This window comes from Myotis nattereri, assembly GCF_964212035.1.
Source record: "Myotis nattereri genome assembly, chromosome: X".
NCBI lineage: Eukaryota > Metazoa > Chordata > Mammalia > Chiroptera > Vespertilionidae > Myotis > Myotis nattereri.
The window spans coordinates 101,311,806-101,325,815 of NC_138078.1; the positions used below are offsets into that span (position 1 = coordinate 101,311,806).

Below are 14,010 nucleotides of genomic sequence, written 5' to 3' on the forward strand. Positions count from 1 at the left end.
CGCATCGATCAGACCGTCAAACCTCAGAGGGAAGGTAGGGGAGGGTAGGGATAAGAGGGAGAGATCAACCAAAGGACTTATATGCAAGCATATAGGCCTAACCAATGGACACAGACAACAGGTGGATGAGGGCATGAGTGAGGGGATAGGGGGTAAGATGGGGATAAGGATACATATGTAATAACTTAATCAATAAAAAAATAAAAATAATAAAAAAATATATTTTGTAAATTAATTTTTACAATATCCTGTTATATGTAATTATTAATAATGAACTACAATGTTTGCTAATGACTGATTACTATAATCGTGTTGCATTCATTTCCCTTACGCGCCTTACGCACAGGTGCACCATTTCTCTCCACTAATACTAGCAGCGAATATTTTAGCAGCCAATTGCCACATCATTAGTCTTGCACTGACTTGTTTGGTGTGCGCAACAGGAAATATTTCACTTTCGGAGAACAAGAAAAATAGGTTTATTTGCATTACGTTTATTAATTTGTGCAGTTATTCAGTGTCTGGTAAGTTAATGTTCAAGAAAAAATATTAATTTTTATTAAAATGTTCTATTATTTTATGTTAATGATTACCCATTTATTTCAGCCCTTTGTGTTCAGCCTGTCTCTATTGGAATAAACCTATGTTTCTATGAAAATTGAAGCTTTTGTTATTTTGCGGCCCACATAAACTTAAACCTTATTTGGCCCGTTAGCCTTTGAGTTTGACATGCTTGCTCTAGGTCCATCCATGTTGCCAGTTTTAAAAACAGCGATGGGGACATAAAGTACAACACAGGGAATCTAATCAATAATATTGTAATAACTATGCATGGTGTCATAAGAGTACTAGACTTATTGGGATGATCACTTTGTAAGTTATATGAATGTCTAATTACTATATTGCACACCTGGAACTAATATAATACTGTATGTAAACTGCAATTTAAAAATAAAAAAATAAACAAGCTGAAGAACTGAGATTGGATAATATGATAAGAAATGGTAGGTGCTGGCCAACATGATCAAGTATTCCTTAAGAAAAAACCTAGAGTATTGTGCAGCATGTACAACGAAGGAAGAACAGTATGGACACTCTTACAGGATGAGGTGGCTGGTTTCATGGTGTAATCAGAAGTCAGGGATCCTGGGAGGATAAGACAGCCTCCAGTTATTTCCTTAACTTTTGAGTCAATCTTCCCTTACCCTGGGGTACAGAGAACCAAGATGTATGTGGTGTGAATTGAGGCTGAAAAGAGAGTCCTAGGAGTCTTCCTTCATTCATCTCCTTGACTGGGTAGACCACTCTCAATGACTGGCTTGTATAATATCTTTCCTTTTTATCATGTGGCAAAGTTACAATTTTATATTTACATGAGCTATTATTTGATGAATACCTTTCTTCCCCATTAAACTCTGCCAAGTCAGGTTTAACATCTGTTTATTCACCATTGTATATCCATCACCAGCACAGTACTAGGTGCTTAGTGGTTGCTTGACAAATGTTCGCTGAATGAAGGAAGGTAGATATTTACATTCAGGCATCTTTAAGCCTAGAAAAAGAGAAATGTGGAACAAAGGTGTTCTACTATATTTGGGAATGGGCAGGTTAAGGCTTTAATGGGAAAGATGAATACAGTGGTCTTATAATTATTTGCCTATGCCAGTGTGCCACACATGTCCTCTCTCTCCCTTCACTTCTCTTCACTAGGAGAGGCCCTTGTCACTCCTATGAATGGCTTACACCAGGTAGTGTAAGAATTTGGGACTCTAGAACCGGGCTGAAAAGTTTTAAAGTCTGGCTCTGCCACTTACTACCATGTATCCTTGGGCAAATCACTTAACTTCTCTGTCTCAGTTTCCTCATCTATAAAATGTGGATAATAATTGTTCCTACTTTATTGTAAGGATCAAATGAGCTATTATATATCTAAGTCCTCCAACTGCTCCATGTCACATAGCAAATGCTAGATATGTACACCATTCAGCAAATGCAAGCTTGCCTCTCTAATATAGTCAATAGCCTACCCCAAATACCTCGCTCTTGTCTAGAGTCCAAGTACATAGCCTTTCACTTTGCTTTGGCAAGATAGGCAGGAGACAGGAAGCAGAAATGATAAATGGTAGAGGGAAGCTGGGTGTGGGTTTGGGTTTGAGACCTGCCTGCCCAGAATGTGGCAGCAATACAATCTCTGAAGAGATGTTTTCTTCTGATAAAGTTTTTCTTAAGGTTCCAGTGGCTGTTTGTACTACATTTCTAGTCCAGATGAGGTTTGCTGAAGTGCCAGCAATGACATGCACCCTGCCAACATTCTGCTGACTGTCCTAGCCTCAGAGACATGTTTAAACAACTGGAGCTGAGATTCAATCTGTGGCTAATATTGCTGTCTGACCCAGGAAGAAAGGCATACATTAGTGTTTGGTGATAGTGCAGAGAGTTGGTTTCAATGGGGCCCTTTATATTAAAGGTTTGCAATTTTAGCACTCAAAAAATTGTTTCTTCTGCTGTATTTTGCCTGAAATTAGGGTGACCAGCATAGAGGAGAAGTATGGCTGGATTCACTGCCATATGAGGAATATGCTTATAAAAGAAAAAATAACCAGGTGCTTCAAAAATTAAAACTTCCAGGGAGATTCAATCACATTATCTACAACTGAAAGGTGCAAAGAAATTAAAGGCAGAGAAAAAGCATCAATTTTATGAAATGTAGGACTTGGTCTTTATAGGGAAAGATGCAAGATAATGCTTTATTTAGGCTGGAGAAGAGATGACAAAGAAAAGACTTAATGAACTGTCAACCACGTGAAGGGGCAATGCATGATCATTAAGAACTAGCTTTTATCTGTTTCTTCTGAGGGCATGATAAAAGAAATTTAAATTGTGACAAGAGAACTGTTGAGAAAATGGTTAGTTCCAGGATCTGTTACACAAGAAGAACTAGAAATAAAGTTCTGTATATGGAAATCAAGTAAATGAAAAGGCAAGACTATTGGAGATAAAGAAGGTGCAATTCTATTTAACCTCAGAGTAATAAATATGGTAAATATGTTTAAATATATGAATGTATGTTAAATATAATAAGTACATATTATTTTCATAGAATAATTATCACATATTAAGCAATAACTCTGTGCTAGATTTTCTATTAACAGTCTGTTACATCTCAGTTAATTTTTACAACCTTTCCATGGGTCATAGATATTATAATCTCCATTTTCTTAGCTGAGGACACTGAGGTTCTGAGTGGTAAAGTAGCTTGCCCAAGGTAACATCTCTAGTAAAGATGTCAAATCTATGTCTGTCTGGCTTCTGAGCTATGTGGTTTTCAGTACATTGCCTCTCAGATACAATAATATGTATTTTTGCAGTTTCCATTCTTTTATTAATTGTTCTTCAGTTTAAATTTTGCATCCTTTTCTCAAAAATACCTCAGCCTAACTGGATTATTATAGTAACTAGCTGGTTACATTAGCAACCATGTATACACCTCTGCTCAGCATGGACTCTCTTCTTTTTGGGGCAGACTCAAATTAAGTTGAGGCAAGGATGGGAAAGAGAGGTGAGGAGCAAAATATCCATCTTTCCTTGCTGAAATGTAATACTTGTACTAAAGTACAATGCACACACACACACACACACTCACTTTAGAAACAGGTTATAAAATTTCCAGGGCTTTATTAAAGCATAAACCAAATTAGGCTACAAGCAAATCCATATTGACTTCTGAGGGCTGGTACAAAGAACATATTAAAATGGATGAACATATACTGATACTCAGAATAAGGTAATTTCTTTTGAAAAGAAATATTAACTATAGAATCCTTAAGTGAGATGGGGAGAAAAAAAACATGGGGATCAGAAATAATACCAGATAATGTCTTATTGAACATGAACCAATGTATAATCAGTACAAGCTACCACAGTCAATTCAGAGGAAGAAAACACAACAATACAATCTTATTTAATAGCATCTAATTCAAATTGTGACTAACTTTCTGGCAATATTTTCCAGCTACTGTGCATTCATTCAAAGAGCACCTACTCCATGCCTAGCCCAGTGGGAGAAAAAAATAGATGAACCAGAAATAGTTTCTCAATTAATAAGCTTACTCATTGGTAGGGATGATAAGACAGGGGCACAAATAATAAAAGACAAAATATGACAAGGTAATAAATGCTACTGGAGAAGAACAGGTAAAGTACTGAGGTGTCCAAGAGAGAAGGGAGTTTTACTCTTAAATTACTAGATTAGTAATTTCCAGTTACAAAATAAATAAACCATTGGTATATGGAATATAGCAGAGAGAATATAGTCAATAATATTGTAATAACTTTGCACAGTGACTGATAGCTACTAGACTTATCATGGTGATCACATCATAAGTAGATAAATGTTGAATCACTAATGTTGTACACTTGAAACTAACTATACTTTAATAAAAAATTTAAAAGGTTCATGGAGGAGGTGGTATTTAGGCCGGCCTTTTAAGGATAAGCAGGACTTAGGGATAGAGAAATTAGGGATGGAGCTGGGAAGGCAGAGAAAAGAGAAAGGCCTTCCAGCTGGTATTTATCAAAATGTAACCTGAGGATTCCTTGTGTTAGAATCTGAGGAGGCTGCATTTGAACTAGGTCTTGAGGAACTGACAGGATTTTCACAAGCAGAGGTGGAAAGGGGGTTTTCCAGAAAGATAAAACACTCCCTTCTCTCAACCCTTACTGTTGTTACCTAGATAGCCATTTTATCTTCTTTCCCTCCCAGTTCCACATCATAAAATAGCCTCCACTCATTCAACCCCAAGTTGCTTGACATATGTTTGGAACTAGATGCTCTAGCCAGTCAGAGACTGCCATTGGTCACTTTTGTATTGGCTTACTCAGGTTTCAGACTTCTATTAGTCTCAATTTAAATGCACTAAACCAAAATGCAAACCATCATTTCAGGCCACCCCAAGTCATCTACAAGGTCTTAGGACTGGTTTCTCAAAGCAGTGGTCTGTAGACCACCTGCATCAGAATGGACAATGGAGCCTCTTAAAATGCACATCCAAGCCTGGCCAGAGTGGCTCAGTGGTTGAGTGTCAACCTATAAACCAGGAGGTCAGGGTTCAATTCCCGGTCAGGGGCATGGAGGAGGCAGTGGATCCATGATTCTCTCACATCACTGATGTTTCTAGCTCTCTCTCCCTCTCATTTCCTCTCTGAAAGCAATAAAAATATATTAAAATGCACACCCTAGGGCAGTGATGGTGAACCTATGACATGCGTGTCAGAGGTGATACGCGAACTCATTTTTTTGGTTGATTTTTCTTTGTTAAGTGGCATTTAAATATGTAAAATAAATATCAAAAATATAAGTCTTTGTTTTACTATGGTTGCAAATATCAAAAAATTTCTATATGTGACACGGAACCAGAGTTAAGTTAGGGTTTTTCAAAATGCTGACACGTCGAGCTCAAAAGGTTCGCCATCGCTGCAATAGGGCCTCACTCCAAGGCCACCGAATTGGAATTTCTATAATTATGGTCCAAGGATCTGAATTTCAACAAGTTCTTCAGGTGATTCTGAATCACACTGAAGTTTGAGACATATTGAGGGGTGCAGGCAAAAGCAAACGTACACATGTACAGAAACAATGTGAGTGGAACCTGAGGTGCATGAATGAAAGAATGTGTGTCTATAAAAATAAGTTGAGAGCAGAGCTTGGAAGACCTTCACTGTCAGAGTCAGGGGATTGACTTGTATTTTACTGGCAACAGAGAGTTGACTATTCCTTTCAGTGGCACAGTAGCTTGGTTAAGAGCCTGAAATCTAGAGCCAGACTGCCAGGGTTTAATTCTTAGCTTCTTGATTCACTAGCTACATGACCTTGAATAAGGTGTTTTTTAAAAAATTTGTTTTTCCATTATAGTTTACATTCAAGATTATTTTATATTTGTTTCAGGTATAGAGCATAGTGGTTAGACAATCACATACTTTACAAAATGTTCCCTCCTGATATTTTCAGTATCCTCCTGGCACCATACTTAGTGAAAAAAGTGAAGGATTAATAAATACAAATTGGTAGTTACAAAATAGTCATGGGGATGTAAAGTACAGCATAGGGAGTATAGTCGATAATATTGTAATAACTATGTACGGGACCTTGGACAAGGTTTTAACCTCTTCCTGCTTCAGTTTCATCATCTATAAAATAGGGATCATGGGATTAAATTAGCTCATATTTGTAAAGTGCTTAGAACTGTGACTGGAATATAGTTAAGTATATGTGTCAGCATAAAGACTTTAGAATAGGGGTGTATCATGGATAAGGCTATCTTTTGGGAAAATTAAGCTGGCAGTAATGCATATTCATTTCCTACTAGAAAATCCTATAATTTTTCTTCTAAGTGGTTATCAATGTTAGCTGCACACTGGAATTACCTCTGTTACCCCCCCCCCCCCCAGGTCTGAACATAAATATATCAAGGTAGCCCTAGCTGCACATGTCCAGGTTGCAGGCTTGATCCCCAGTGGGGGCGCACATGAGGCAGCTGATCAATGATTCTCATCATTGATGTTCCTATCTCTCTCTCCCTCTTCCTTCCTCTCTGAAATCAATAAAAATATATATTTTAAAATATATATCAAGGTAATTCCAATATGTAGACATGGTTGAGAACCAATGCTCTAAATATATTTCAAATTTGTCCATTTTTTGTTACTAAATCCTCACTATATGCAAGACCCTATGCTAGGTCCTCTTCCTGCATGATCTCATTTGAACCTTACAACTATTTGGAGGTAGGTGTTAAATTTACCCTCACTTTAAATATTGTTAGAGAGCTGGAATACATTGCTCATAATCACCCAGGTAGAAAGTAGCAGGGCTGGGATGAGAACCAAGGCAGCCTGGCTCTAGAGGCTCCATTTGAACCACTACTGTGCACTGTGCCCTTAGACCAGTGCACACTCCCACACTAGCGAGACTCCTAGACTCACCTTTTTCCTGGTCTCTCCACTTGCTTTGTTGCCTCCCTCCAATCTAATTTTGACACAACAGCTGGTGAGATCTTTAAAGTCATAACAGCATCATGTCATGCCCCTTTGTACAACTTTCCAATGGCTTCCCAATGTACTTAAAAACTCAAATCCAGACTCCTTCTTATGGCCTTGAATAGCCTGCATGGTATGTTCACCTCTCAAGCCTCATTTCCTGCCAATTTTGACCATAAACACTATATTCCAGCTACACTGATCCTTATATTCCTTGAACACTCTCAGCTCTTCTCTGCCCAAGGCCTTTAAACTTGCTTTTCTTTATGCTTACAATGATCTACCCACAGGATGCTTGCATGGATGGCTCCTTTTCATTTTTCAAGTCTGAGCTTAAATGTTATCTCAGAAAGGCCTTCCCAATCATTCAACCTAAATGCCCTCACCTCTTATTTTATATATCAGTCCTTTGTTGATTTCCTTCATAGAACAGGTGTCCCTCAGAATCCCTGGAGGATTGGTTCAGGATCCCCTCAGCGGCTACCAATATTTAAGAATGTTCAAGTCCCTCATATAAAATGTGTATTTGCATATAACCCATATATACATATAGGTTACACCAGGGTATGCCTATATAGCACTTCAATCTTTAGTTAATTGAACCTGCAGATGCTTACCGCATGGATATGGAGGACTAAGTGAAATTAAACTGTTCATATTTAGATATTTGTTTACTTTTTGTACATTATTTGTCTTCTTTGTTAAGATGTAAGTTCCATAAGAGCAAAGAACATATCTTTGCTGCTCTATATGCCAGATATGGTTTTACAGGTTGTGACTCCACAGGGTGCCACAGCTAAGGTGGTGTATTCACAAGGATTTTCTGTCAAATGGAAGCAAAGTATCTTAAGTAAGAGAATCCCTTTTGTAATTTGCATAAAGATGCTATAGAGTCTTGGAGGTGTCCTGTGTGTGCACTATATTCAATAATACCTATTCAGCTTTTAGCACAGTGCTGAGCATACAGTAGATGCTCAATAAATATGTTGATTGAATGAAAGGAAAGAAGACAAAAGCAGATACTGCCACAGGGAAAATGGGAAAAGGGAGGGATACAGAACTGCTAATAGATTTGGTAATTTGAGAATATACAATAAAGGGGAAATTAATGGTGGTTATGTTTGATCTTAGAAGCCTAGAAAAAAAAGTGGTGTCATTCAATATTAAATAAATGGAAGTCAAAGAAGAAAAAACTGTCTTGAGAAAATTACTATTCTATTTTAGATATAATTTGAGAAAATAATGCTTTACATATTACTTTTATTGAGTTTATCACAATACTGCCATGGGATTTTATGGATATATTAGAGGCCCAGTGCATGAAATTTGTGCAGGAGGGGGGTCCCTCAGCCCGGTCTGTGCACTCTCGCAATCCGGGAGCCCTCGAGGGATGTCCAACTGCCGGTTTAGGCCGTGATCACCTAGGGATCAGGCCTAAACCAGCAATTGGACATCCCTCTCGCAATCCGGGACTGCTGGCTCCTAACCGCTCACCTGCCTACTCGCTCCTAATTGCTCACTTTCCTGACTGATCACCCCTAACTGCTCTGCCTGCCTGCCTGGTTGCCTCTAACCCCTCAGCCTGGCTGCCTGATAGGCTGTAACCACTCTACCTGACTGCCTGCCTGATTACCCCTAAGCCCTCTGCCTGCCTGCCTGCTTGATCGCCCCTAACCACTCTTCCAGCCTGATCACCCCTAACCACTCTGCCTGCCTTATGGCCCCTAACTGCTCTGCCTGCCTGCCTGATAGCCCCTAACCGCTTGCCTGCCTGGCTGCTCAGTGTGCGTTATAGCAACCGGTCGTTTCACCATTTGGTTGATTTGAATATTACCCTTTTATTATATAGGATATAAATTTGCCTTGCACAATCTTCAAAATAGTTATGTCAATGCTTTGCAAGGCCCATTCTGTCTTTTAAGGCATGGAAATGGCCTGCATTTTACAATACAATAATATGGGGACCAAACTAGAAGGGATTAAGGAAAGAGAGAATAGGCATGCATTTTCACAGTAGATGATTCCCACCCCACCTCTCCTGCCACACTCCTGTGGTTTCTGTAAGGTGGTGGCCCTTAAAATCAGTGCTTTTATTTTTTTTTTCTGCATGAAAGCATCTCTACAAACTAAAGCTATGGCAGAAAGTTCACTCTTCCTAGAACACTGGGCAGATATTTTCCTCTCTTGTAAGTCTTGCTACTCAGATTGGCAGCACCTTGGGTCTTGAAATATGGATGGGATACCTACCTCTGCATACCCGGCAGCAGGAATCTGGAACAGAGACAGGGAATGCACAGCTTAATTTGGGGCAAGTCTTGAGACCACAGTACACATTTCCCTCCTGCCAAGAAGAAACAGAATTAAGGTCAGAAGGCTGCTTAGAGAGGTACCTGGAATGAGAAGAGGCTCAAAACATGGCATGTCCTTCCCCACTGGTCTCCCACAGTTGGTTCTAGGTACTTTCTAAATCTGACTAGGTATTATTTTGTTCTATTTTCTATTTTACCACACCAAAGATTAAGAAAGAGAAGAATTGTCAATCCTCTTTGTGCATCCTGGTCTAAGATATCACAAAGTGGTCAGTGTAAGGACTGCCATGGGCCTTCAAACCACCAAATGCAGTCTTGTTCCTCTGTCCTCTGATCATTGTATCCCTTGGTCCTCATCATACTTCAGCTGGATGTTGGGGATTTGGGGGAATGTGGATTTGCATGATAGCCACCTTTTGTAACTCTCACTAGTCTCTCATCCAAACCCAGGATACAAGCTCTCTGGGGTAATACAAAACTATACAAATGATCTGAATTGACAGCTAAGTCCAGCACAAGGCAAAAGAAAAGATAAAATTTACTTGTTGTTATGCCTGTTTTTGCATAATCTACATTCCCTAAAGTTCTATGTTCCAAACAATATTTCTTTTTTAAAAAATATATTTTATTGATTTTTTACAGAGAGGAAGGGAGAGAGATAGATAGTTAGAAACTTCGATGGGAGAGAAACATCGATCAGCCACCTCCTGCACATCTCCCACCGGGGATGTGCCCGCAGCCCAGGTACATGCCCTTGACCGGAATCGAACCTGGGACCCCTCAGTCCGCAGGCCGACGCTCCATCCACTGAGCCAAACCGGTGTCGGCCAAACATTATTTCTTAAGCCTATTCTTAGTTCTTAGAAGCATATAATTATGGGGCTAGAAGGGTTTCTAGAAGTTCAGGAAGGCAAGATCACAACCAAATTATCCCAAACTACTGAGATACTATATTTTTACTAAAAACCCCTATGGATCTGGATCTTTCAAGGTGTCTGATGTCTGAAGCACACAATCTGGAACTTGAAAATCCCTGTAACTCATATTTGTGAATTATAGTCACCCTTGGAAATCCAGCATTAAATGCCCCTTGGAGGAAAAACAGTTGTTTCTACATTTAACTTCATTCCCTAACACTACAGTTTAAATACTCATTTAACTCCATTTTCTGGTTCTATCTATTTCATTCTCTGGGCTGCACAATTAGATGAAGATATAATCAGTATACTTCATTGCTTAAGTATATACACTCTTTTGACAAGTAATGTCACAGGATCAGTCATGTTTTGTCAAGAGAGTTCTCATTGAAGGGCACCAGGGATGAACTGGTCAATGGAATACTTCAGAGATGAAACTAAGAAACTGCCTATTTTCTTGTGAATTTCACTGAATGGCCCTAGATGGTGCCAGTGATTTTTCACCCATAGTATCTATCCCTAAAGCTTCGAATGAAGGCTTTAATGCTGTAACTACTGTTTTTTTTAAAAAAATGCATATCAAGACCACCAATTCATCACTGTCCTTTAAGCAGTCCCAAAGCTTTAAGACCAGAATATGACTGGGTCTGACCTCTTCAACAGAGGTATTCAGGATGGATGAAATCAGGGTGTCTGGATTGACAGGAATGCTATGATTTAAATGCAATTCATATTCCATTCAAACACCCTACAATGCAAGCTCAAACTAAATGTATTAGTACAGAGGAAGCTTTCTTATTTGGGTAGGGGCTATCAGGGACATTAAGATGCAGGGTCTTACCGAACAGCTGCACTGGGTGCACTGATTGGGTTGCCGGTTCTGAAAGAGTCCTTCAGCCATGAACATTTCACCATGTTGGTAAGTGGTCCCGTTGTACTCACACGACTTGCTGGTTACCTTATTATTCACTGGGAGTAAGGAGTCTTCTGGGACAGGGTGGAGAAAAAAAACATACTAAGTATTGGCATCATTGCAAAGAATTTCATAAATCCCAACAGTAGATGGGGCTGTACCACACTGAGGGCATTAAAAGATAGTCCAAAATTCAGTGGCTGATGATGAAAAAATACAGACATGCCTCGCTTTATTATACTTCACTTTATTGCGCTCCATAAGTGTGTCTCACTGCACAGAATATAGTAAAACACTGCTAAATTGAAGGCATGAGCCTCCACCCACAATAAGATTACAACTTGCTTTATTGTGACACTCGCTTTATTAAAGTGGTCTGGAACCAATCCCACGGTATCTCTGAGATATGCATATATTAAAGCAGCCAGACAAGAATAGTAACTGACATGACCATCATCCACTTGTTTCATTTGTTGAGCATTTATTGAACAACTACTCTCTGTGATAGGCGTTAGAGAGAGACCAGATAAGGAGGACAAGGACCTTGCATTGATGGAGCTAACAGATCTATAGGAATAAGGTATTAACTTGCCTAGAAGGAGGGAGTCCTGTCAGAAGAAAAAACATATATATATATATGGCTAATATGCTAAGTGTCTGACCATCTGACAGTTGCTATGATGCACATTGGCCACCAGTGGGAAGATGATCAACACAGGAGCTGCTGTGATGTGCACTGGCCGTTTACGAGAAATGGCATTGCAGACCTAGCGCCCACAAAGCAACACTTGGCTTCCCCCAAGTGGGACACAGGCCCTGCCACCACCCTGGAGCAACACCCCACCAAATCATAGCCGAAGCTGCTGAGACCCCATGGCGTAAAATGCAACCCACAGCCCAGCCCAGCCTGGAAATGGTCACTGTGGGAGCCGGGAAATGATGTCACGTAGAAATGCCCAGCTTCCTTTCCCTAACTACGACTAGCATCCTTGCAGTTTCTTCAGCCCAGGAACACAGCTTGCTTTATAGCCAGGTGGAAACATTTACACTTTAACCAAATGTATATGAAGTGTTTTCCAGTGCCTCATCTCATTTGATCCTCACAGAAGTCCTGGAGTAGGTAGATAGGAGACTTGGTGGAATCCTATTTTCTTTATATTAGCTGGAAAACAGAGATTTAGAAAGCTTAGAAACTTGACCTGACTGAAAAGAAATAAGAAATGGTGGACCTTGAAAATGGCTTCAGGTTTTCTCACTGCACAGAATATAGAAAAACACTGCTATAGTTAAATATTTTACCCTTTGTTCTCCCTACATGATCTACAATCATAATCTGCTTCGTGTTGATATTTACTGCTGTGTTGCTGACAATTACCTGAAAGAGAAGTTGGGGTGCTTCACCAGGCTGGAAAAAGTTTAGCTAAATCAGAAAACAGGTCTAATTAAGCAAATTTATCTATATCCTATATAATAAAGAGGTAATATGCAAATTGACCATCACTCCAACACACAAGATGGCCGCCCCCATGTGGTCAAAGATGGCTTCCCCCTTGTGGACACAAGATGGCCTGCAGGGGAGCTCAGTTGTGGGCAATCAGGCCAGCAGGGGAGCCAGTTAGGGGCGACCAGGCCAGCAGGGGAGAGCAGTTGGGGGCAACCAGGCCTGCAGGGGAGGGCAGTGAGGGCAACCAGGCCTGCAGGGGAGGGCAGTTAGGGGTGACCAGGCCTGCAGGGGAGGGGTGTTGGGGGGACCAGGCTTGCAAGGGAGGGCAGGGGGTGGCAGGCCTGCAGGGGAGAGCAGTTTGGGGGGTATCAGGCTGCAGGGGAGGGCCGTTGGGGGTCACAAGGCCAGCAGGGGAGGGCAGTTGTGGGGGGACCAGGCCTGCAGGGGAGGGCAGTTGGAGGTGACCAGGCTGGCAGGGGAGGGCAGTTGGGGGAGATCGGGCCAATAGGGGAGCAGTTAGGTGTTAATCAGGCCCGCAAGGGAGTGGTTAGAGGGTGATCAGGCTGGCAGGCAGAAGCGGTTAGGGGCAAGCAGGTAGGCAGGCAGGTGAGTGGTTGGGAGCCAGCAGTCCCAGATAGGAGAGGGATGTCTGACATCCCCCTTGGGCTCCCAGATTGGAGAGGTGCTGGCTGGGCTGAGGGACACGCCTCCAGTGCACAAATTTTGTGCACCAGGCCTCTAGTATATATACAAAGCTCTCGCTGGTGCCAATCACACACATGTGTTTCCATCTGTCATTGTTGATTGTGAATTTGGTTGACCCTTCTATTATAGAGAAAGGGCAGATAATGATATTAAAATATTTCTTCTAATTAATTTTATTTCAATATGCACAAATTCTTGAACCAGCCCTCTAGTCTATTATAATTACCCTGGTAACTATATTCCCTACCGTGTTTTATATCACTTGGTATGTGTTTGAATGCTTATTCTAGCCTCTGGAATCTTTGGTTATTTTTAATCCCTCCACCAAGATTACACACTCCCTTCCACTCTTTTCCACCCATTGAAGTCCAATCTAATTTTGACGGCTCAGTAAAAGTTCCTGTTCCTACATGAAGCATTCCCTAATAGCTCCAGCCCCAAATTTGGATCTTTTAAGGTGTCTGATGTCTGAAGTACACAATCTGGCACTTGAACATAACTGTAACTCATATTTGTGAATTACAGTCACCTAGTTAACAATTTACAAAGAGATTTCAAATACATTATTAGAATGGAGCCTCATAACGACCTTGTCAATCAAATAAGGCAGATTTTTATCTTCATTATTCATTTGAGGGGAACAAGTTTCCGAGGTTGAAAGACTTTTCTGAAGTCACCAAGCTAGTG

At 40.5% G+C, this 14,010-nt stretch overlaps 1 protein-coding gene across 1 annotated transcript in view; it reads right to left on the reverse strand.

Annotated features, from left to right (window-relative positions):
* The window catches only part of CHRDL1 (chordin like 1), a gene marked incomplete at its 5' end in the record, with an annotated part of 199,668 nt that overhangs the window by 41,047 nt on the left and 144,611 nt on the right, over positions 1-14,010 (reverse strand). The window contains 2 exons of the mRNA XM_081115370.1: positions 9,283-9,376; positions 11,103-11,248. Of these exons, the coding sequence (XP_080971496.1) occupies positions 9,283-9,376; positions 11,103-11,248 (240 nt within the window). The remainder of the gene's footprint in view (positions 1-9,282; positions 9,377-11,102; positions 11,249-14,010) is intronic.